General features: G+C 48.4%; 1 protein-coding gene across 1 annotated transcript in view; it reads right to left on the bottom strand.

Moving 5' to 3' along the window:
- Nucleotides 1–3685: 3685 nt before the first annotated feature.
- LOC122392469 (homeobox protein rough-like) overlaps nucleotides 3686–23586 on the bottom strand; it is a 47618-nt gene continuing 27717 nt past the window's right edge. The window contains exon 2 of the mRNA XM_043387351.1: nucleotides 3686–3890. Coding sequence (XP_043243286.1) covers nucleotides 3766–3890 — 125 coding nt within the window. The 3' untranslated portion in view covers nucleotides 3686–3765. The remainder of the gene's footprint in view (nucleotides 3891–23586) is intronic.

Here is a 23586-nt window from a genome sequence, read left to right as displayed (position 1 = left end):
GCAGGTGGCCCCCTCCTGGGCGAAATCCTGGGTACGTGCCTGGTGGTGCCCCTGATAGGTCGGTGGTGCCCCCGGGTCCCAAGGGAGGTCATGAGTGACCCATATGACCCCCCTCCTTGGTATCCGCCACTGTGATCTGATCGCAACCCCCAGAAATAAATAATCGTAAATCATCAATTGCTTCCGGTACGACCGGTATTGCAGTGCCTCCGGAACGTTTGCTCAACAATGTGTAGATGGCTATGACGCGACTCGCCGCAAATCAGTGTGGAATTTCTTGTCACGAATACGCATATTAGCTAATCGCATCATTTCTACACTGTACCATAGTGATCTGGCATGTACGTCACCTATCAGGAGGATGTGGTCAAGAACGCTGTATGGCTGGTGATTGTTACTGCACGAGGGGGTATCGAAAAGTTCTGATCATCGCCGCATAAACGATATAGACCGATTTTGATGATTTTTGGTTGCTATTATATTTGGTTCTTAAGAACAATGTTTCCGCAAAGAGAATCCTCAGAAGTGGTTTTATCTTATGTAGGAGAGACTTAGAAGTAAGAAAGATGAGTATTGGGCCCATTGAGGATCGAACCGTCATCCAACTAATGCATTTGAAACGGTATCACACTGAGAAAATACATCAAGAACGTGAAATTAGTTGATGGCGAGGAAAGCCCATCTCATGCACTTACCGAAAATGAAGAAATAATTTTCAACTTGGTTGCATGGCCCTTGCAGGGGAGTCAAGAAGTGAGTGACTACCAGTGACTGACAAGGTTGTGACTGTGAAGGAAGTAGAGGACCTCATCCTTACAGATCGTCGTGTGACCTTTCAGATGATTGTGCAACAGAAAGGTCTCAATGCTGGCAGTGCCTGAAAATATTATCAGCGAAGAACTACAGATAATAAAGGAGTCAACCCGCTTAGAAGTTCGTGGGTCTACTTTGTTCAAGAGAAAAATGCGTCTTGGCCTTTCGAAACCAAAACTAGGCCTTTTTTTAGGAAATTGAAGACATCTTCGATCATTTGATGACTTTTGACCAATGCTGGGTATATGTGTATGATCCAGAGACAAAAGGATGATCAAGAAGTTTAAGCACGGCACATCTGTCCTTCTTAACCCTATTAGTGGCAGGGGGGTTGTTTTTATCCACCCCTCAGGTTTTTCGGGAATATCTCCGAAACCGCTGAAGCTACGATGCTGAAATTTTCTGACTTTTCCTAAAACTAAACTGGACACATTCCCTGAAAATTTCAAGTTCATAACTTTACCAGGGGCGGCTCCAGAGCACTGGGAATTGGGGGGTCCTATTCGTGAAGCGAGTCATTTGGGCGAAGATCACGATGCTGCACCAGTTTTACGAACAGTGAATGAAAGGTATCATGTGATAACATATACAAAGTTATTGTGCATCCTCTTTTGACACGTTTTTGCTATAATAGGTGGATCCAGGCGTCCAAAAAGAGGGGTTATTTTTTACCTTCCAACATAGGTGCCCTGACACCGCCTATGCATGACCAATACAATTTTAGTCGTTCTCTCATAAGAAAATTGTAACATAACAAGACCATTGCCACCCTTTTTAGAAACAGTACCAACAAAAACCTTAGTTACTTTACTTTTTGTGTACCCCCAATCTCAATGATCTGTATCCGCCTATGATTTTTGAAAATGCATATTTTTAGGATCCATGTGAATTCCTGGTTCATTCTCTATCGATCGGCAAAAGTTGCGTTAAGATTGGTTCAGAAACCTGGCCGTGATAAACAGTCTAAAATGTATCTGCAATTTGCCCGTTTTTACTCCCTTCTACCCCCCTATTGACATTTTTTAATTTTATTTTTTTTTTAGAAATGTAGATCTCGTTGAGCCACATCGAATGCCGTTTGAATTTTGAAAATCGGCCCGTTAGATCTCGAGATATCAAGGGGGGGTCGTAAACAGCCCCCCCCCCCCTGCCACTAATATGGGGTAGCCAGGAGCCTGCCACTAATAGGGTTAAAAGGCGAAGATGCAGAAGCCGATAGGGAAGGTCAATGCTATCAGTGTTCTGGATCTGGCGTAGGATAGTCATTACCGACTGTCTTGATGATGGTCGGATAATGATAAGCAAGCACTACCGCACACTTTTGAAGAAGTTGCGAGATGGCCTCAACCAGAATCGCCGCAAAAAAAAAACAAGAAAGATGTTTTATCCTCACCGACAGCGCCCCCGCCTATTCGTCCTGAGCTGTGATTGAAGAAACAACATGATGTGGACATTAAATCCTACCGCATCTAAGAAATTCACCTAACCGGGTATTAACTGACTCTTGATTGTTACGGGGGATGAAGAATCCACAGTATGGTCGATGATTTAAGGACAGAAATGACGTCATTGATGAGGTGGAGCAGTGATTTACGGGACAGTGCGAAGGTCCTACAATGACCGCCAGAGGCTGTCATTTATGACCCAAGAATATTTATCGAGGAAAAAAGTTATCCGATGGCGACAAGAAGGGCAAAAATATACATCATGCCTTTTTCAGACAAATGTAGATGCCAGGTGGACGATCATTCAACAGCTAGTGAAGTGCAAACATAATATAATGTTACTTTTGGGGGCGGCGCGCCATTGCCAGTGACCGGCGGCTGTGCCGTCCCGTCGTCTTTGGCTCCCGAAACTTCAGTGGACGAGCTCACACGAGTTTTATGCGGCTCCGACGCTCGTCGCTGAACCCACAAATCCAACAAAACACACGCACAAGTTCCTCAAAGTGTCACTTGCCTCCATTGAGAAAAAATGTTAAGACGTTGCTTTTGGGTCATATATGAGCCAAGCGGCATTAATGGGTTAATTTATTATATAATTTTCAAAAAATGCAATTTTGAATATCTGAGCTAACAGTTTGATAGCGCTGTCTATTCTGAGTCCGCTCATCGATAGGCGTTATCACAGGTGTATCCGCGGCCATTGGGGCGACGTAAGAAAAGAGGAAAACAACTGGCCCCAAGAACTTTAAATTATCAGTTAGCATGCATCTTTTCCTTGATATGTAGATAATTTACCATTAATTGTTAGAGAAAATTGCGTATAAAATCTTCCATCTATGCTTTTTTCATCGTTTCCATAATATGTTCTTTTACTAAGCTAGAAACACTAATTAGAAATAGTTCCTGCATCATCGTCAAGAACAATAGGAAAGGCTTGAAGTGAATACAATAATCTAAATGGTTTTGTAATCTGTGTGAAGACACTTCTAAAATTGCCTGTAGAAATATTGAAGGCAAAAGTTCAACATTTGCACAAGACGGATGTCTATAAACCTATTCAACGTGTGACAACTCAGCCGGTATTTCGTCGCCTACAGCCAAGCTTTCCCTAGTGACCGATAGAGGAGCTGCTATCGATGTCCGCCCGTGCCGCCTAACGTACAAAGACATTGGATCTAGCCCAGTGAGAAGTCCTCATCACAGTACATTGCCACCATGACCAAAAGCTGATGGAGACAGGAGTATTGACTTTTGATATGTCATATGAGTCATCCATTGGTGTTTTTACCAATGTATTGCCTTAGACCTTTTGGAAGAAGTAATCAAAATTTGTTGAGTGAAGGGGAATATGGAGAGGAGCACATATTGTCTGCCTTTGGGAAGAACGAAATCAATCAAACTTATGAACAAGAAGTCATCATGCATTATACTCCGTGTCAATGAGTTCAAATACCTTGGACATTTACATACACAGCTCTGTTTCACTGGCCAGCAATGGTCCGCCGGCTCACCTGCGTGCTCGTGAGATGTACTCGTTTCTGCGGTACTCCATTTCGAGCCGCAGAGTCTGCTCCGAGCTAAAGGTGGTGCGCTGTCGTCTGTGGCGCACCTCCTTCCGTCGCCGCCTACCCACTGCAACGGCAGTCAGACGTACGCATCAGTCGGACACGTACACAGCCCGGGCCTACCCACTGCAACGGCAGTCAGACGTATGTACAAGTTGTGAGACTCCTAATGGATACTAGGTTCTCCAAGGTTCATTTCCCTGTGAAATCCCCTCTGGCAGTGAGGGCGTTGCGAAGTTGCGACACCTGAAGACCGTGCAGAGGTTCACTTATGACCTCATGGGTCAGTGACCTGATCTGACCCGAAAATGCGGTTGGTATCAAAAGATCCGGCTTGATTCAAAGTTCAGGTATGCAAAGCTTCAGCTCTCTATCCCCGGCGTGTTCGGGGCTATCGCGAAAAAAAAAACTATGGAGGGGCGGCACCCGCCCCCCCCCCATCGGCCGGCGAGGGTTAAGGCCCTCAGAGACCAGTACAGGGCCTGCAAAGGGCAGGATGAGACCTTTAGATGCCGACTTGGGCCATCAGAGGCTAATGTGGGTCCTTGCAGGCCAGCATGGGCCCTCAGAGGTCAGTGTGAGACCCTAAAATGCCGGCATGGGCCTGTGTTGGACCCCAGAGGCCAGCAGAAGGCCCTCAAAAACCAAGATGGGCCTCAGAGGCCAGCATCGGATCTTCAGAATCCAGTGCGGAGCCCTTAGAGGTCAATGTGGGACCCTAAAATACCAGCATGGGCCGGTGTTGGACCCCAGAGACCAGAAGAAGACCCTCAAAAACCGAGATGGGCCTCAGAAGCCGGCATCAGGTCTTCAGAATCCCGAGCAGGGCCCTCATAGGCTAATGTGGGTCCTTACAGGCCAGCATGGGCCCTTAGAGGTCAGTGTGGGGCCCTAAAAGACCGGCATGGGCCGGCTTTGGACCCCTAAGGCCAAGATGGACCCTCAGAGGCCGATGCGGACCCTTAGAGGCCGGCATCGGGTCTTCAGAATTCAGTGCGGGACCCTCAGAGGCACCTAAAGGTTAGTCTTGGGACCCCACAGACAGAAATGAGGCCACCAGAGGCCGGTGTGAGGCCCTCAGACGCCGGCTGGGCCCTTGAGGCCGGTTTAGGGGCCCTCAAATGAGGTCAATGTGGGTTCTCAGCGGTCAATGTGGGCGCTTGACCGCCACTGAAGGGCCCTCCGAGATCAGTGTAGGACCCTCAAAGACTGGTTTGGGAGCTGTTAATAGCTAGCGTGGAATTCTTGAGCCTCGTGACAGTCGAATAAAGGCCAGAGCCCCATACGCCCATGGGGGCCTATTGGTTGGTTGGGGGGGGGGGGGGCAAATGATATGATGGCCCCCTGATTAGCCTTTGGAGGGGGGAAGGGCATGGCCCTGATCCCCCCTCTGCGACCACCACTGCACTGAAAGTGGAAGGGGGAGGGGCAGATACAGACATTGCTGGCCACCAGCCTGTTTGAGCAGAGGCGGTGGCACGGTCACCCTGGCCCCCAGCCAGTACGCCTTTGACGAACTATGCCGACTCCAAGCAGATCCGGTCATACGACGGTTGGTCGTTTGTATACGCATTCTCCTGCACCGTGCTAGTATTGTCTTATACCTTTTCAGTGCTCGCTGTCCCGCGCCTCCTCGTGTTCAACAAAATGCTGTCACCAGGACCCACAGTCTTGTCTCTGATATGGTTTCCTTCATTGAGTGAAGGAAATTGCGGTCAATAACGCTGTAGACACAAAAGGGAATCTTTATCAAAGGGCAAGCTGAATAGTTGTCAAGTTACCGGGTGGTAGGTACCGTAGGTATACAGACACTTCAGTCAGCAAAAAGTGGGGGGGCAGTTAACATTGCTGCCCCCCACCCCCCCCCCCCCCCCCACCTCCGAAAGTGGGGGCCATGGCCCCCCGGCCCCCCTGTTCCTACACCTATGGCACCAGTGGGGGGCATAAGTTACCACCCTGTCGCGTTTTTTTTTTTGCGTGTGAATAAAAAACCGCGTTGGAGTAGCTTTCTTTACATCAATGTTGGACAATATCTGAAATTTTTGACCCCAGGTCATGTCAGGTCAGGTCACCAGGTCAAGTTAAACTGACCAAGCCTAAAAAAGTTTGCAATCATGTGCAGCCTGCAATGTTTGTCAGAGAGGTTTACACTTGGTGGATTGCATGATGTTATGGGCGCCTATAATTTGTATATATATATCTCGGATTTTTTATATCCGTGACCTAATGTCAGGCCAGTGGCGTGACCTTACCATTTTTTTTTCATTTCATTTCATTTCATTTATTTCATGCCATGAGGCACATATTCATGGTAGAATAAAACGCGACAATGATAATGATACACACACATTCCCAAGCACACACAGTACACACACACACACACACACACACACACACACACACACACACACACACACACACACACACACACACACATACAAACGTCAGAAAGTACCTATTGGTATCAGACTCTTATGCCTGCCATTTCGTTTCGTGTGCGAACAAAGCGTTCCAGTCGGCCGACGAACATGTTCGTTAAATCGCGTCCACTCACTGCATGGAGGTTCAGGCCCAGCAGGTCGTAGGAGCGTCTGATCTGCCAGGCGCAGATCCAGCGGGGGGCGGCGGGGGCGCCCCCCCCCCCCCCTCCATCCGAAAAGACGCCCATAGCTCGCGGCAGAGAGGGCGTCCCGAGCAGAAGAGCGGCGACACAGCAAAGGTTGAGAAGAAATAGGGCGCCTCCAGCAGAAGTTGGGCTCACCAAGCAGGAGAGCGATGCCCAATTGCCCATTCCCAGCAGATGAGAGTCGCCCCAGCAACCGATGGGCGCCCCCCAGCAGAAGAGGGGCGTCTTATTACAAGAATAAAAAGATACCTTCTGTTCAAGAGGGGCGCCCCTGGCAGCGGAAGGGCACCCCAGCAGGAGAAAGCACCCCCGAAGAGGAGCGACTCCCCAGCAAACGGAGAGAGGCGCCCCCATTCCGAGAAGAGGGGCGCCCTGACAGCAGATGGGCGCCCCCGGCAGCGGAAGGGGCCCAGCAGAAGAGAAGGGTCTCCACCAGGAGAGGGGCGCCCCCAGCAGAAGAGGGGCGCCCCAGCAGAAGAGAGGCACCACAGCAAAAGTTGATCAGAAATAGGGAGTCTCCGGCAGAGGTTTGGCTCGCCGAGCAGGATAGGGGCGCCCCATTGACAATATCCGGCAGAAGAGAGTTGCCCCGGCAGCAGATGGGCGCCCCAGCAGACACCAGTCGTCGGGTGCCCCCAGTAGAAGAGGGGCGCCCCATTACAAGAAGAAAAGGAGCATATTCTGCACAAGAGGGGGGGGGGCGCCTCTGACAGCGGAAGGGCAGCCCCAGCAGAGGGGCGGTGCCCCAGAAAAAGGAGAGGAGTGCCCCACTCCGAACAAAAGAGGGGCGCCCCAGCAAAAAAGAGGAGCCCATAAGAAGAAAATGGGTGCCGCTAGCAGAGGAGAGACGTCGCCCGCAGTGGAAGGGCGCCTCCAGCAGAGACGTGTCCAGCAAAAGAGAAGTGCCCCCTGCAGGACAGAGGCACCCCAGCAAAAGTTGGACAGAAATGGGGCACCTCCAGCAGAATTTGGGGTCGCCCAACAGGAGAGGGTCGCCCCATTCACAGTAGAAAAAGGGACTCCCCAGCAGCAAAGGGGCACCCTAACAGAACAGTGCACTCCAAGTAGAAGTGTGACGCATCAGGAAGAAAAGGGGCGCTTCTAGCAGAAGATGGGCGTCCCAGATAAGTGGGTCGCCTACAGCAAATTGGTCGTTCTTAGAAGAAATGAGGCGACTTAAGCAAAGTGGGCCTCCCCATGAGGGATTGGGTGATCCAAGCAGAGGTTAGGTAGGGCACCCCCAGGAGAAGTGAGGCAAACCAGCAAAAGTGAGATGCTTCCAGAAAAAAGGGACATCACCGGAAGAAGAAGTATGCACCAGCAAATGGAAGCCACCTTTTTGCTAATATTTTTTGCTAACGTAGCGGCGCACATCTACGACTTTTAACCCGCGCCGTGCTGGTGGTCTGAGTTTTCCGTGTCGTGCTGGGGGGGGGAGGTCACGCCCCCTCGTCTTACTCGGCTCCTAGGGCGCGTAGCGACACGCGGTAAGCGGTTTTCTAGGTTAGGCCAAATAAGGTTAGTTCACCAAAGGTCATCAAAGGTAAAATGTTGCCTATGTCAACATTTTTCGAAACACCGGCACATAGCTCGGAATTCGGAAACCAATAGAGCTATAGTGCCGCGGTAAAACGCATTCAATAGCCCTTTCAACGGTGTTTCTGTAAACTGCCCTCAGAATTGACCTCTGGTCAACGGTTTAGCCTCCAGAGGGCAAAAACTCTAAAATTAACAGTTTTACATTTCCTGCGCTAGATTTCGACTCAAGAGAGTCTCGACATTACGCTTGCCAGCATCGCGTTTCTGTCGTCGAGACGCGTCGAATGGACGATAGAATGACCTTGAAAAGGTAATTCAGGTCAAGGTCATGACCTCCCCGGGAAATGTCATGTTGCATATCAGTCGATCCGTATCGTCGAGCTGAACACAACTGAGGTGCTTTTATCGTTCTAGCATGTATCTATCAAAAGTTATTTTCAAAAAACTGTTGTAGACCTTCATGAACTGGGATGACCTGTGGGACATAATAAATGGTCACAGGTGCAATTTTCTTATCCAGTGTGTTAATTTTACATGTATTCTAATTCCAAATGCTTGCGATTGTCTAGAATGGCGCTCATCCAAAAGAGATGCCTTTCAGTTGTCTCCCAGAAACTTAGTTAGGTATATACCTAATGGAGATTGGAGAGGTCGCAATACTGACCTAACCTTAGCTCACAAATATCAAAATTCCGAGATATACATTTCATGAATATTGTTGCTTTCACCAATCGCTGACAGTTTCAAAGCGACCGTTCAGTCGGTATAGCAATGGTCATGGTGAACATTTTAACTTATCTGGCGGTAGGTCACTTGGCTTGACCTGGTGACCTGTCGTTGCATGACCCGGGTCTGACATTTTAACAACTTGTGCAGAAAAGATGCATGATAAGGTGTGCTAAAAACGGCGGCGCTGCGCGCAGCTGTTTTTCAGATATTTGCGAAAAACCTGAGGGGGGAGCATGCCGTCCCCCAGCACGGCGCGGGTTTGACGACTCTCGATTTTGACGACGGTTTGGCGCCCCTTCGTATGAAGCGCCCCCAGATTGCCAGGTCGCCCCTAATTTGACTTGCCGCCCCCCCCCCTCCCGAAAATTCCTGGATCCGCCCCTGTGATCTGCACATGTGTGGTAGCAAGCAGGCCATGTGCATCAATGCCGCTGGCAAGAAGCGCTCTCACGATTGAGTTGTCACACGAATTTAGCCTCCGCCAGAACGACAATTGTCTGCAAGCTACCAAAATGGGGCATGGAAGCAGTTCTAGAGCGAGACACATGTCATGATTACGAGTTGATCGTAGTAGTTTAACAAGTCTTTTGATGCATGAGTGGTAGGCTACGCAGAGCTCATTGAATGCCTTTTTGTGCACAGAGGTGTTCCAAAGCTCACAACCATACAGGCTAGAGCAGTAGGATTTAAACAATCTCACCAGAATGTCTCTGTCTGCATAGCCTACCCTCGCACAAATCATGTTAGTACCATAATACAGGATACGTTTTGTTCTACGCATGTCAGCACTGTCACTGAGGTCGCTCATTAGCATATGCCCTAAGTACTTGAAGCTATTAACCCATAACATGGGCTGGCCGTCTAAAGTGATACTGTTAGGCGAGTAAAGCCCTAAGTGCTTGCGGCTGTAGGGCCGTTCTGGGGTAAACATCATGCACACCGATTTTCTCGCATTGAATTTTATGTCTCGGGATAACGCAAACTGCTCACATTTCCTCACAAGCCTTTCTAAGCCCGCCCTAGTGGGGGACAGAATAACGATATCGTCGGCATAAGCAAAAACATTCACGGCGCATGACCCGATGTGACGGCCTAAGCCAGACTGACGAATATCACACAGCAGATCATCGATGTACAAACTGAATAGTAAGGGTGACAGGCTGCCACTCTGACGCACACCATTTTTTACCAAGAAGGAGTCAGACTCAACATTAGCCCATTTGACAGACATCGTTTGGGTCCGGTACCATTACATTAGCAGCTTAAGGTACTTTAGCGGAGCACCGCGCTCAACCAAGATTTTCAGTAGTTTCGAGTGGCATACCCTGTCAAAAGCCTTACTGGCGTCCAAAAAGCACGCATATACTGGAGTACCTTGTTTAGTAAAGAAGTGAATAGTTTCTTTAAAGGGACTATCCCACCTTTAACATGGGGTTTGAGTTGAGATAGCCAAGTTTGCGGCGAGGTTCAGAAACCACTATCTATCTAGATTGCAACCCCCGCGGCCTCTTGGTGTTGAAGAAATTCGTTCCCTTCATTTGAAAATGGGCCTTGCTCAAGGCCCTATCTTCAACATGGAGCGACCGTTAGTGTGACGTCACCTCGTTTAGTCATTCTGATTTAAATGGGTTTGTTCGTTGAAAAATCGCTTAAAACTTGGTCTGAACTTTGTTGTGGTGCCTACAGAGTAAAAAGAATCAGCTTTATGACAGTAATGTGGCCTGGGGAAGGAGGTAATTTTGGGCTGTGACGTCACATATTTGAAAGTTTGTGTTTGGAATATGGGAAGCCTAAGATGTTTAATGAAAAATAAATGCCAGAACCGTGTTCCTGGTCATCCAATCTATAAAGTCGGGCACAATTTAACTGGTTTTAACAACGTTTTAAAAGGTGGGACAGTCCCTTTAAAAGCAAAGGTCGCATGTGTGGTAGAGAGACCACTCTTAAACCCAAACTGTGCATCGCAAGTGCTTATAAAGGGAAGCAGCCTTTCAACAAGGACAAGCTCCAATACCTTGGAAATGGTGGTAGATAGGGCAATAGCCCTATAGTTCGCCTGGTCGTCGATCATCCCTCCCTTCTCTTTTAGCAGGGACACCAGCAATGAATGTGACAGACCATCTGGTAGAGAGCAGTGATTGAGCATGACATTGAAAATCACAGCGAGGATTTCATGAAGCAGAGGATGCATGTGGAGCAGATGATCAGTAGAGACCATATCCCACCCAGGGGCCTTGCTGCTCTTCAGTTTAGATCAATTTACTTTAGGTCATTCTTTCACACATGTTTGTAGCATCATAAGACCATTGTCAATCCGTTTTGGTGATGCACCAGCGAAAAACCCGATTTATTACGTATTTTAAGTACCTCCCAAATACATTTACCTGCAGTGGCGCAGCCAGGGGGGGGGTGAAAGGGGTGAGATCTCACCCCCGTCTCTTATCCTAGGGGCCCACCGTCGACTCGAACTGTAACGTTAGGCAGCCTGACAATTTTTTATCACTAATGTCAAGGTCCGTCATTGGACTGAAAAACAGTTTTCAGTCTTGATAGCCCCCCCCCCCTTTAGGATTTATAGTCCCATTTTATGATTTAAGAGGGTACATCCAAGGCCTGATTGAACTAATCCAAGGCCTAGGAGGGCCCGTTCCATGGCATGAGAGGGCTACTTCAGGCCTGAGAGGGCCCATTTCAGGCCTGAGAGGGCCCATTTCAGGTCTATGAGGGCCCATTTCAGGCCTGAAGGGGCCCAGTTGAAGCTTGAGAGGGTCCATTTCAGGCCCTAGAGGGCATGTTTGAGGCCTGATAGGGTCCATTTTAGGCCTGAGGGGTCCATTTCAAGCTTGAGAGGGCCCATATTTCATGCCCTAGAGGGCCTGTTTGAGGCCAGAGAGGGCCCGTTTGAGGCCAGAGAGGGACCGTTTGAGGCCAGAGAGGGCCCGTTTGAGGCCTGAGAGGGGCCCATTTCAGGCATAAGAGGCACCATTTCAGACCTGATAGGGCCCAGTTACGGTATGAGGGGGCCCTTTTTCGACATGATAGGGACCATTTCCGGGCTGAGGGGGCCCATTTCAGGTCTGAGAGGGCTAATGTCAGGCCTGAGAGGGCCCATTTCAGGCCCTAGAGGACCTATTTGAGGCCTGAGAGGGGCCCATTTCAGGTCTGAGAGGGCCCAGTTCAGGCCTGAGAAGACTCATCCCAGGAATGAAAGGACCATCCTATGTGTGGGAGGGTCCGTACTCCGTGCCTGGTCTGGGTCTGAGAGGGCCTATCCCAATCCTGATTGAGCCGATATCATGTTTGATATAGGTCAACTCACCACATGTATATTGATGGCCCAGTTCATGTCTAATGGGCCCATCTCAAGACTCAGAGATTTTATGCTTCAGGAAGCCTACCCCAAGCGTGAGGGGGCCCATAGAGGTTTTTGAGGCTCATGGAGGTCCCGCAGTACGATATGTCAGCCTCTGAGAAAGCCATGCAGGGCCCTAAGATGCCAAGCCGACATCTGAAAATTCCTCTTCTCTTCTGGCCTGTGCCTGCCTCACCGCCCGGCCCCACCCTGACGTCTAGGAGTTTGACGCCTAGGTATTCATTAGGACTCCACACCGGTCCATGATGGCTCCAAACTGACACCTGAGGCTCCTGCACCGGCTTTTGAGGGGCCCACCGACCTCTGATAGCCACCACGCAGGTCTCAAAAGACCATGTCGATTGTTGATAGCTAAACCCCCAAGTCTTGGAAGGCCTGTGCTCTATGCAGATTCTTGAGTGCTTTACGTGGGCTTGTAAACATCCCGAACTGGCTCTAGCCTAGCTCGACCGCGCCCCGCAGAGCAGGGCCCCAGCCCCCAGGCTTTCCAGTTTTACGCCCCTGAGGGGTGTTTGAATATTCCCTTCTAACCTGACTCCAGGGTCACGTAGCGACAAGTGCGGCGGTAGGCGGCTTTCTAAAGAGCGTCGAAAATCATGGAGAAATTACTTCAGTCATGTTGCACTTCAGACCAAAGCCCACGTCATCATGTTCATCGAAGGGAAAGTTTCGCCTATTTCGACACTCGAGGACATATAAAGCTATAGCGCGCTGAAAGTGGTTTCGATAGCTCTCTAACGAGTGTAATCAGCCATCAGCGTATCGGCCAAACCCGATCATAATTTAAGAAGGCTAGAAAGACGAGAAAAGCAGCAGATAGCTGTAGGATGCTTCAGAATCGTACAGGTCATTTTTCAATTTTCGATTAGGTCATCGCTGAGGTCATTGAAGATGATATAACGATAAAATTACGATAAACACAAAGACAAGATTAGTACGAAAAAATTCCTGTTTTTATATTTTCACAAATAACCGTATAACTCGTGAACCAAAGAGCTAGAGCTTCGGGAACGACTCATTCGATAGGCCTTTCAAAACGCTTTCGCTTTTAAGATTTGACCTCAATGCCTCATGTCAATGGTTTGTGTAGGCGCTGCTCGTACGTCTGCTCGACTCAGCTGCTCGGTGCGCGGTTAGGTCGACAGTAGCGCCCCCTGTGGCCCTCCTGCTTGCGTAGCTCGGCAATAGATGGCACCGCCGGCTAGTGGCAGTACATGTGCACGGATCACATAACGGATCGGCAACTCCCCCCCGCGACCTGTCTCCCCTGCCACCTGGTGGGCATTTAAGTGAACTATCTTCACTAAGGAAGCGGCCGGCCTCGTGCGTGTTGAGGGCGTCGTGTCGGAGCTAATTAAGTGATTTTTCTGCGGAACATGGTTTCTCAGCTAGCTTAGAAGATACCTATGGTATAAATGAGAATGGCAAGAATTGTTAGAGACAGGTTAAGTATTTGAGATTGTATCCTTTGTCATGAAAATCGTTGTTTTCATACCCACGTGGGCGACCTAGCGTCCATCGTGAAATGGGTAATTTTCCGATCGCTGTCATCTCTTACATATATTTCATGAGTATATTTTTGATAAATATTCATCTGCCGATTAAATTAAACCTGTAACTTTCACAAATATACTTGCACAAAGTAAAAACCCACGCCGGGCCGGTACACGGTACCAACCGCGCCGGGTCGAGGGTGTATGAAACCCCCGCCCGTCCCCCCCCCCCCCCCAACTCGGCTTCTGGGCCACGTAGCCACACGGGGTAAGCGGCATTCCAAAGAGCGTAAAAATAATGGTGGAAATACTTCAGTCATTTTTTAGGTCAGGTCAAAGGTCAGGTTACCAGAGGTCATTAAAGGCAAATTTTGTCCATTTCAACAGTTTTCGAAACACCCGACGCATAACTTGAGAACCAATAGAACTACAGCGCCGCGGAAAAGCGCATTCGATAGCTCTTTCACAGGTCTTTCTGAGTTTTATTCATAGATTTGAACTCAGGTCAACGGTGTAGCCTCCAGAGGGCAAAAACTCCAAAAGAGGCGTGTTTACGAAAAACTTTTTTTTTCGGTAATAACTTTTGACTTAAACGAGCCACGACATTACTTTTGCCAGCATCGTGTTCCTCTCGTCGAGACGCGTCGAATGAACTATACTCGTAGGTTGACCTTGGAAGGTCATTTTGAAAATTTTACGTCAGGCCAAGGTCATGACCTGACCGGAAAGGGTCATGCTGCATATCAGTCGATCCGTATCGTCGAGCTGAACACATCTGACGTGTTTTCATCGCTCTAGCACGTGTGTCAAAAGTTATAGTAAAAAAAAACTGCTGTTGACCGTTTTCATGCCACTGTTAACATGTAACCCGATGTTTGAGGGTGTTAAGAATGACCCGTCCAGACCAAATGAGACGCCTTTCAATTTGCTCTTATTGACTTATTATTAGTATTATATATATTATTATATATAGAGAGAGAATGTTGAATATGAGGCAATATATAGGGTGCAAAATGACCTGACCTGGCTCTAAGCCACAGATATCTTGAGATGTAACACGTGGCTAAACCAGCCTCGGGGCCAAAGCTATAGTCACTGTTTAGCGGCACGCTGCTACCCAGTACCTAACATCATCAGGTATGGGTGCCTCCGTCCCTATGGAAACGTAAGCAAACTTCACAATGTTGCCAACGTCTTAATGAAAACCGGCTAAGTGTCGATACCCTGTAGCGGCGGGGAGGGTCGTATCGTGAAACAGGGGCCGAGGTCCACCTATAGTCTCGTTAATGGCCAGCTCGTTGGATTTGCTCCGATGTTATCTACTCCAACTGGTAGCCGGTGACCGTCTAGATAAGAACAGGGGATGAACTCGTACTATGGGCAGACGGATGAGGAAAGGTCTTCGTGTACCTACGGCCAAAAACGACGTTAAAGTTGCGAGGACGTGCTTCAGAGGTCGATAAAATGCTTGGAGTTGCTCCAACGAACATCTTAGTCCCATCACTGTCTCCAACTTAGCCCTCGCCTTGCGGGGGGGAGCAGCCTCCCTAAGTTTTTTTTTTCGCGAATAGCGTAAAAGTTGGTGTCGCATAGCGCCGCAAAATTTGGCACAACGTCTGGGAATGAGCCTTTTGCTACCTATCCTGAAAATTCACTGCCATCCGCCGCGTCGGCACACCGGTATCTCCTCACCTTCTCCCTATACGGCCTTGATTCCCCAACTCACACCATCACACTACTGCATAGTTACGGTGACCGGTCGCACGGTGGATCTGAATGCCTACGTTTTCGCGCCAAAGTCTGAAACAACTAACGATTATCATCAGCTTAGAGATGTTCAAATTTAGCATTTTAAAGCTTTTAATTTAAAAGTTTATATGTGTGCTTTAACGCACTTGTCCTTATTGATTGAGAAAAGAGCGGACTTTTTATCATATTACCTAATACGAAGTAACGCAGTCGAAGTGTGATTTCGGTCCACTGTGCGTTTTCAGGCGCGCTCGATAAAACACCCAGGCCTGGAGAAAGTTGGAAGGTTGATTTTCTGATCCTCCTCACCACAAAATGACCCTAAGCGAAAAAATGCCCGCAGGGCGCTGCCAACGCGTGCCAGCGGCCCTGCTAGTAAGGGCGAAAATCAATGTATGTGTATGCGGAGCACACCCTTAGCGCTACGATGGCTCCTTGGAGACACCTGGAGAAACCTCTGCCGGCAGAAGGGTCAGGTCCCTCGCAGACGGCGCGGCACGGCGGGAGCTCAGCGGGTGGCCTAGCCGGAATGAGGATAAAAATAGCCGACTGGCCCGACCCAGCGAGGGGTGACCGAAGGGTAACCAGGAGTGAATGAGGGAACATACACGCGGTACCGAGCAGCCGATAACAGCACCGGACGATTAGTAAGTCATGAGTCAATGCTGTATTTTAGGCGTAAGGAAGCATCCATGTAGACGGGCGGACTGTCTCCAGCTCTTCCAAGTATTGCTAATATCTTGCTCCAACGAGCGTTGGCACGTTGGAAGTTTTATCGACCACTGACGTGCTTCTTGCTCATACAACTCAAGCATAACTAGAAACATTTGGATCATTATGCATGCTCCAGCTGATTAGGGAATAAAGTATGTAACATTTCCATGTTATGGTAACATTCCAGCTGTTAGAGAGACTCCGTAATTTAATCCGTTCTTAACCTTTGTTTGTTTTTGTTTTGTTGGGTTAGGCCCTTTCGGTCCATTGAGACCACTGCAGAGCCGGAAGGATTATAGGAATTGGGGTAAACATTGGTATGGACAGGCACCCTAGAGAGTCACCGGGGCTGAGCCCGTCCGAATGGACAGGCCGACCAGCCCCCCAAGCACTCTCTGCACCCGGCTACGGGTGTGCTCCCATGGGAGCAGTGGTGCGCTTCAAGGGAGCAGCCCGCATGAGATAAAGTTGCCTGTCCAGCCCGGATCAAGAGTTGCTGCGTGGAGGAGAAGGATTTGAACTTGATCTGAACATCCTGAGGATGGAAACGACGGACGGGTGTTGCGTTCACACCCGTTTCCTCGTGCCTTTTAACACTGGTTGCGGCGGGCGGCCGGCTCCCCTCCTTAGTGAAGATATCCGCGCCGCTAGATGGCAGCCCGCTCCGCGGGTACACCGATAACAAAGGGAATCGGGGAGAGTTGCCGATCCGTTAGGTGATCCGTGACATGTGTATGTGTGTCAGTACTAGTGCAGTATAGTGATGGCAGTATTGAACTTTCTGTTGGCGTTTGTTTTTTGATTGTCGTCATTGGCTTAAGATATCTTGGCATAGGTATTATGTGTCGTGACCCTCATTTATTATATGTGGCGATTTGGTATACCTGTCTTTCGGTTTCTATTGGCATTTTTATTCATTGGCGATTAGAGGTGATGTAGTTGTGGTACGCTTAGTGATGTTCATTTTGGTTTCTGGTTGAGTTGGACGTGTGGCGCGGCGTGCCCTGTAAGTGAAATGGTTTGTATGGATAAAATTGTATGCCATGATTGTAATGTTTCGCATAATTTCTAATAATTACCGTTTTGCTGGTTTTTACGTGGTCAGCTCTGTTACAGTTTGGCTCTTACCTGTACCATTTAGATGGATTTGTTTCGTTTCTTTGTCACTGTTACGCCACATTTGTAAATGGGGTGTCGCATGCAGGTTGCGCCCGGTTTTTGGTGCGAATCATCCGTGGCGCCTGCTTCTGTTGGTGGCGCTGGTTGGTGCGGCGCTCGACGTACTGGTGGCGCCGTTGGTGAGGCGTTCGGCGCGCTGGTGGCGCCTGTCTGGTGTGGCGCCCGACGTCTCGACAGCGCCCGTTTGGTGTGGCGCGCCCGGCCACGTACTTTGGCGCCTGGTTTTAGTGGCGCTCGAGCACTGTGCTCACTTTGGCTGCCGTCTACATCCTGCCGAGAGTCACTCCGATGGTGAGGATATGATTATTGTTTTGGCGTAAGTGTGTCGGCATAAGTACGAGATTTGACTGAAGTGTAATAATGTGAGATAGTACTTCATATAGCTATATACCTGTCCCTCACGCCTATGTTCAACTGTGGTACGTGTTATATTTGTTTGTGTGTCTTTGGCAGAAACCGTGCTCATGCACATGCGCTGTTACAATACAGCGTGGTAATCATCTGGCCTTTTGGCGGAGCGGAGCAGACGGCGGCTACAGTTTGGCAACAGAGCAGAGGGCAGAACCATCTAAATAGTCGCATTTTACGTTAACGCCTATAATTTCACATAAAAAGTTCAACTTCAAATGTGACCGCAGATCAAGGTCATGCCCTTACTTGAGAAGTTCATGATGGTCATCAACTGATCCGTATGGATGATCAACACATTCAAGACAATTTCATTACTCTACCTCGTCTCCTATATCAAAAGTAATAGTCGAAAAACTGATGTTGAGCTTTTTTTAAAAGCTTTTTGACCCAGCCCGACCATTTGAGTGACCGCTGGCCACCAATTGCACGCTGTCCATCAAATATGGGCAGAATGGTCGTGTTTCTGTAAATATGCTGTTGTTTTTTACGTGCCTCTTCAGATCAAGAGATATTTGTCCTTTTCCCCGATTTGGCTGGTAATGATCAGGACAATGATCATCTGACCTTTCGTTGTTGGTAAGGGGCCCCCATTAGGTTGAGGGGGCCCACTTTGCTGGGGGGCCCATCGCGAACGTCTCTCACCCCCGTCGCCAGAGTTCTGGCGGGGAAGGAGGTAATTTTGGGCTGTGACGTCACATATTTGAAAGTTTGTGTTTGGAATATGGGAAGCCTAAGATGTTTAATGAAAAATAAATGCCAGAACCGTGTTCCTGGTCATCCAATCTATAAAGGCGGGCACAATTTAACTGGTTTTAACAACATTTTAGAAGGTGGGACAGTCCCTTTAAAAGCAAAGGTCGCATGTGTGGTAGAGAGACCACTCTTAAACCCAAACTGTGCATCGCAAGTCCTTATAAAGGGAAGCAGCCTTTCAACAAGGACAAGCTCCAATACCTTGGAAATGGTGGTAGATAGGGCAATGGCCCTATAGTTCGCCTGGTCGTCGATCATCCCTCCCTTCTCTTTTAGCAGGGACACCAGCAATGAATGTGACAGGCCATCTGGTAGAGAGCAGTGATTGAGCATGACATTGAAAATCACAGCGAGGATTTCATGAAGCAGAGGATGCATGTGGAGCAGATGATCAGTAGAGACCATATCCCACCCAGGGGCCTTGCTGCTCTTCAGTTTAGATCAATTTACTTTAGGTCATTCTTTCACACATGTTTGTAGCATCATAAGACCATTGTCAATCCGTTTTGGTGATGCACCAGCGAAAAACCCGATTTATTACGTATTTTAAGTACCTCCCAAATACATTTACCTGTATCCGCCTATTATTTTTAAATACCCATTTTTATGACGCATGTTTATTTCTGGTTCATTCTGCATCGATCGGCAGTAGTTGCGTCAAAATTGGTTGAAAAACATGGCCATGGTGAGCAGTTGAAAAACTATCTGCAATATGAGGTTTTAACTCCCCTAGAGCCCCCCCCCCTATTTACTTTTTTGGGACCTTTGTAATGTAGATCTGTTTGAGCGGCATGGAATGCAGTTTAAATTTCGAAAACAGGCCCGTTTGATCTCGAGATATCAAGGAGGGTCCTAAACAGGCTTCCCTGCCACTATGTACTGCCACTGCCACTTTGTATAGGGTTAAAAGGCCGTTCATATGATAGCCCTTTTAGTAACGATAATTTCCCAATTTGGTCTTATTGGTCGTGCCACTTATGGATTTTTCGTAATTTTGTGTTATTTATACTATGTTCAAATTACCCCACCTGTTCCACTTACCCCACCCTACTCTACTCACCACGGGCGTAGGAACGTCATGAAATGTGGGTGGGCCACCCTATCAAGGGGCCTCCTTTCCCAGGGGGCCTCCTATTTTCAGGGGCCTCCAAATTTTGCCTCGTCCTGCTGGCTGCTTTCAAGTATGACCTCCAAATCTAGCTTCTGAGATCGGGCAAATGTACCCAGGGGCGTAACCGCTTAAGCGAACAGTGCGGAAAGTCCGCACCATTTTTAAAACTTATTCCCCCTCCGATTTTTTTTTAGAATCTATTTGCTGCAAACGGCAAATGACCCCTGAAAACCCTTACACAAATGTCTTCCTCGTTTCCCAGGTGCCCCCATTAGCTTCATAGGCGCCCTCTTTGGCATATAAGCGCCCTATGTAGTCATCAGAGACATCCCTATATGTCCCACAGTCGCCCCGTTGTCGCATACAATGTGCGCTTATCATAGGCGTCTCTCTTTTACAACGGTGTTTCTGTAAACTGCCCTCAGAATTGACCTCTGGTCAACGGTTTAGCCTCCAGAGGGCAAAAACTCTAAAATTAACAGTTTTACATTTCCTGCGCTAGATTTCGACTCAAGAGAGTCTCGACATTACGCTTGCCAGCATCGCGTTTCTGTCGTCGAGACGCGTCGAATGGACGATAGAATGACCTTGAAAAGGTAATTCAGGTCAAGGTCATGACCTCCCCGGGAAATGTCATGTTGCATATCAGTCGATCCGTATCGTCGAGCTGAACACAACTGAGGTGCTTTTATCGTTCTAGCATGTATCTATCAAAAGTTATTTTCAAAAAACTGTTGTAGACCTTCATGAACTGGGATGACCTGTGGGACATAATAAATGGTCACAGGTGCAATTTTCTTATCCAGTGTGTTAATTTTACATGTATTCTAATTCCAAATGCTTGCGATTGTCTAGAATGGCGCTCATCCAAAAGAGATGCCTTTCAGTTGTCTCCCAGAAACTTAGTTAGGTATATACCTAATGGAGATTGGAGAGGTCGCAATACTGACCTAACCTTAGCTCACAAATATCAAAATTCCGAGATATACATTTCATGAATATTGTTGCTTTCACCAATCGCTGACAGTTTCAAAGCGACCGTTCAGTCGGTATAGCAATGGTCATGGTGAACATTTTAACTTATCTGGCGGTAGGTCACTTGGCTTGACCTGGTGACCTGCCGTTGCATGACCCGGGTCTGACATTTTAACAACTTGTGCAGAAAAGATGCATGATAAGGTGTGCTAAAAACGGCGGCGCTGCGCGCAGCTGTTTTTCAGATATTTGCGAAAAACCTGAGGGGGGAGCATGCCGTCCCCCAGCACGGCGCGGGTTTGACGACTCTCGATTTTGACGACGGTTTGGCGCCCCTTCGTATGAAGCGCCCCCAGATTGCCAGGTCGCCCCTAATTTGACTTGCCGCCCCCCCCCTCCCGAAAATTCCTGGATCCGCCCCTGTGATCTGCACATGTGTGGTAGCAAGCAGGCCATGTGCATCAATGCCGCTGGCAAGAAGCGCTCTCACGATTGAGTTGTCACACGAATTTAGCCTCCGCCAGAACGACAATTGTCTGCAAGCTACCAAAATGGGGCATGGAAGCAGTTCTAGAGCGAGACACATGTCATGATTACGAGTTGATCGTAGTAGTTTAACAAGTCTTTTGATGCATGAGTGGTAGGCTACGCAGAGCTCATTGAATGCCTTTTTGTGCACAGAGGTGTTCCAAAGCTCACAACCATACAGGCTAGAGCAGTAGGATTTAAACAATCTCACCAGAATGTCTCTGTCTGCATAGCCTACCCTCGCACAAATCATGTTAGTACCATAATACAGGATACGTTTTGTTCTACGCATGTCAGCACTGTCACTGAGGTCGCTCATTAGCATATGCCCTAAGTACTTGAAGCTATTAACCCATAACATGGGCTGGCCGTCTAAAGTGATACTGTTAGGCGAGTAAAGCCCTAAGTGCTTGCGGCTGTAGGGCCGTTCTGGGGTAAACATCATGCACACCGATTTTCTCGCATTGAATTTTATGTCTCGGGATAACGCAAACTGCTCACATTTCCTCACAAGCCTTTCTAAGCCCGCCCTAGTGGGGGACAGAATAACGATATCGTCGGCATAAGCAAAAACATTCACGGCGCATGACCCGATGTGACGGCCTAAGCCAGACTGACGAATATCACACAGCAGATCATCGATGTACAAACTGAATAGTAAGGGTGACAGGCTGCCACTCTGACGCACACCATTTTTTACCAAGAAGGAGTCAGACTCAACATTAGCCCATTTGACAGACATCGTTTGGGTCCGGTACCATTACATTAGCAGCTTAAGGTACTTTAGCGGAGCACCGCGCTCAACCAAGATTTTCAGTAGTTTCGAGTGGCATACCCTGTCAAAAGCCTTACTGGCGTCCAAAAAGCACGCATATACTGGAGTACCTTGTTTAGTAAAGAAGTGAATAGTTTCTTTAAAGGGACTATCCCACCTTTAACATGGGGTTTGAGTTGAGATAGCCAAGTTTGCGGCGAGGTTCAGAAACCACTATCTATCTAGATTGCAACCCCCGCGGCCTCTTGGTGTTGAAGAAATTCGTTCCCTTCATTTGAAAATGGGCCTTGCTCAAGGCCCTATCTTCAACATGGAGCGACCGTTAGTGTGACGTCACCTCGTTTAGTCATTCTGATTTAAATGGGTTTGTTCGTTGAAAAATCGCTTAAAACTTGGTCTGAACTTTGTTGTGGTGCCTACAGAGTAAAAAGAATCAGCTTTATGACAGTAATGTGGCCTGGGGAAGGAGGTAATTTTGGGCTGTGACGTCACATATTTGAAAGTTTGTGTTTGGAATATGGGAAGCCTAAGATGTTTAATGAAAAATAAATGCCAGAACCGTGTTCCTGGTCATCCAATCTATAAAGTCGGGCACAAGTTAACTGGTTTTAACAACGTTTTAAAAGGTGGGACAGTCCCTTTAAAAGCAAAGGTCGCATGTGTGGTAGAGAGACCACTCTTAAACCCAAACTGTGCATCGCAAGTGCTTATAAAGGGAAGCAGCCTTTCAACAAGGACAAGCTCCAATACCTTGGAAATGGTGGTAGATAGGGCAATGGCCCTATAGTTCGCCTGGTCGTCGATCATCCCTCCCTTCTCTTTTAGCAGGGACACCAGCAATGAATGTGACAGACCATCTGGTAGAGAGCAGTGATTGAGCATGACATTGAAAATCACAGCGAGGATTTCATGAAGCAGAGGATGCATGTGGAGCAGATGATCAGTAGAGACCATATCCCACCCAGGGGCCTTGCTGCTCTTCAGTTTAGATCAATTTACTTTAGGTCATTCTTTCACACATGTTTGTAGCATCATAAGACCATTGTCAATCCGTTTTGGTGATGCACCAGCGAAAAACCCGATTTATTACGTATTTTAAGTACCTCCCAAATACATTTACCTGCAGTGGCGCAGCCAGGGGGGGGGGGTGAAAGGGGTGAGATCTCACCCCCGTCTCTTATCCTAGGGGCCCACCGTCGACTCGAACTGTAACGTTAGGCAGCCTGACAATTTTTTATCACTAATGTCAAGGTCCGTCATTGGACTGAAAAACAGTTTTCAGTCTTGATAGCCCCCCCCCCCCCCTTTAGGATTTATAGTCCCATTTTATGATTTAAGAGGGTACATCCAAGGCCTGATTGAACTAATCCAAGGCCTAGGAGGGCCCGTTCCATGGCATGAGAGGGCTACTTCAGGCCTGAGAGGGCCCATTTCAGGCCTGAGAGGGCCCATTTCAGGTCTATGAGGGCCCATTTCAGGCCTGAAGGGGCCCAGTTGAAGCTTGAGAGGGTCCATTTCAGGCCCTAGAGGGCATGTTTGAGGCCTGATAGGGTCCATTTTAGGCCTGAGGGGTCCATTTCAAGCTTGAGAGGGCCCATATTTCATGCCCTAGAGGGCCTGTTTGAGGCCAGAGAGGGCCCGTTTGAGGCCAGAGAGGGACCGTTTGAGGCCAGAGAGGGCCCGTTTGAGGCCTGAGAGGGGCCCATTTCAGGCATAAGAGGCACCATTTCAGACCTGATAGGGCCCAGTTACGGTATGAGGGGGCCCTTTTTCGACATGATAGGGACCATTTCCGGGCTGAGGGGGCC

Source organism: Amphibalanus amphitrite, unplaced genomic scaffold (genome assembly GCF_019059575.1).
Source record: "Amphibalanus amphitrite isolate SeventyFive unplaced genomic scaffold, NRLGWU_Aamphi_draft 000023F_arrow, whole genome shotgun sequence".
Classification (NCBI taxonomy): domain Eukaryota; kingdom Metazoa; phylum Arthropoda; class Thecostraca; order Balanomorpha; family Balanidae; genus Amphibalanus; species Amphibalanus amphitrite.
The sequence above is the reverse complement of the archived record's forward strand: the minus strand, read 5'-3'. Positions and strand labels throughout refer to the sequence as shown.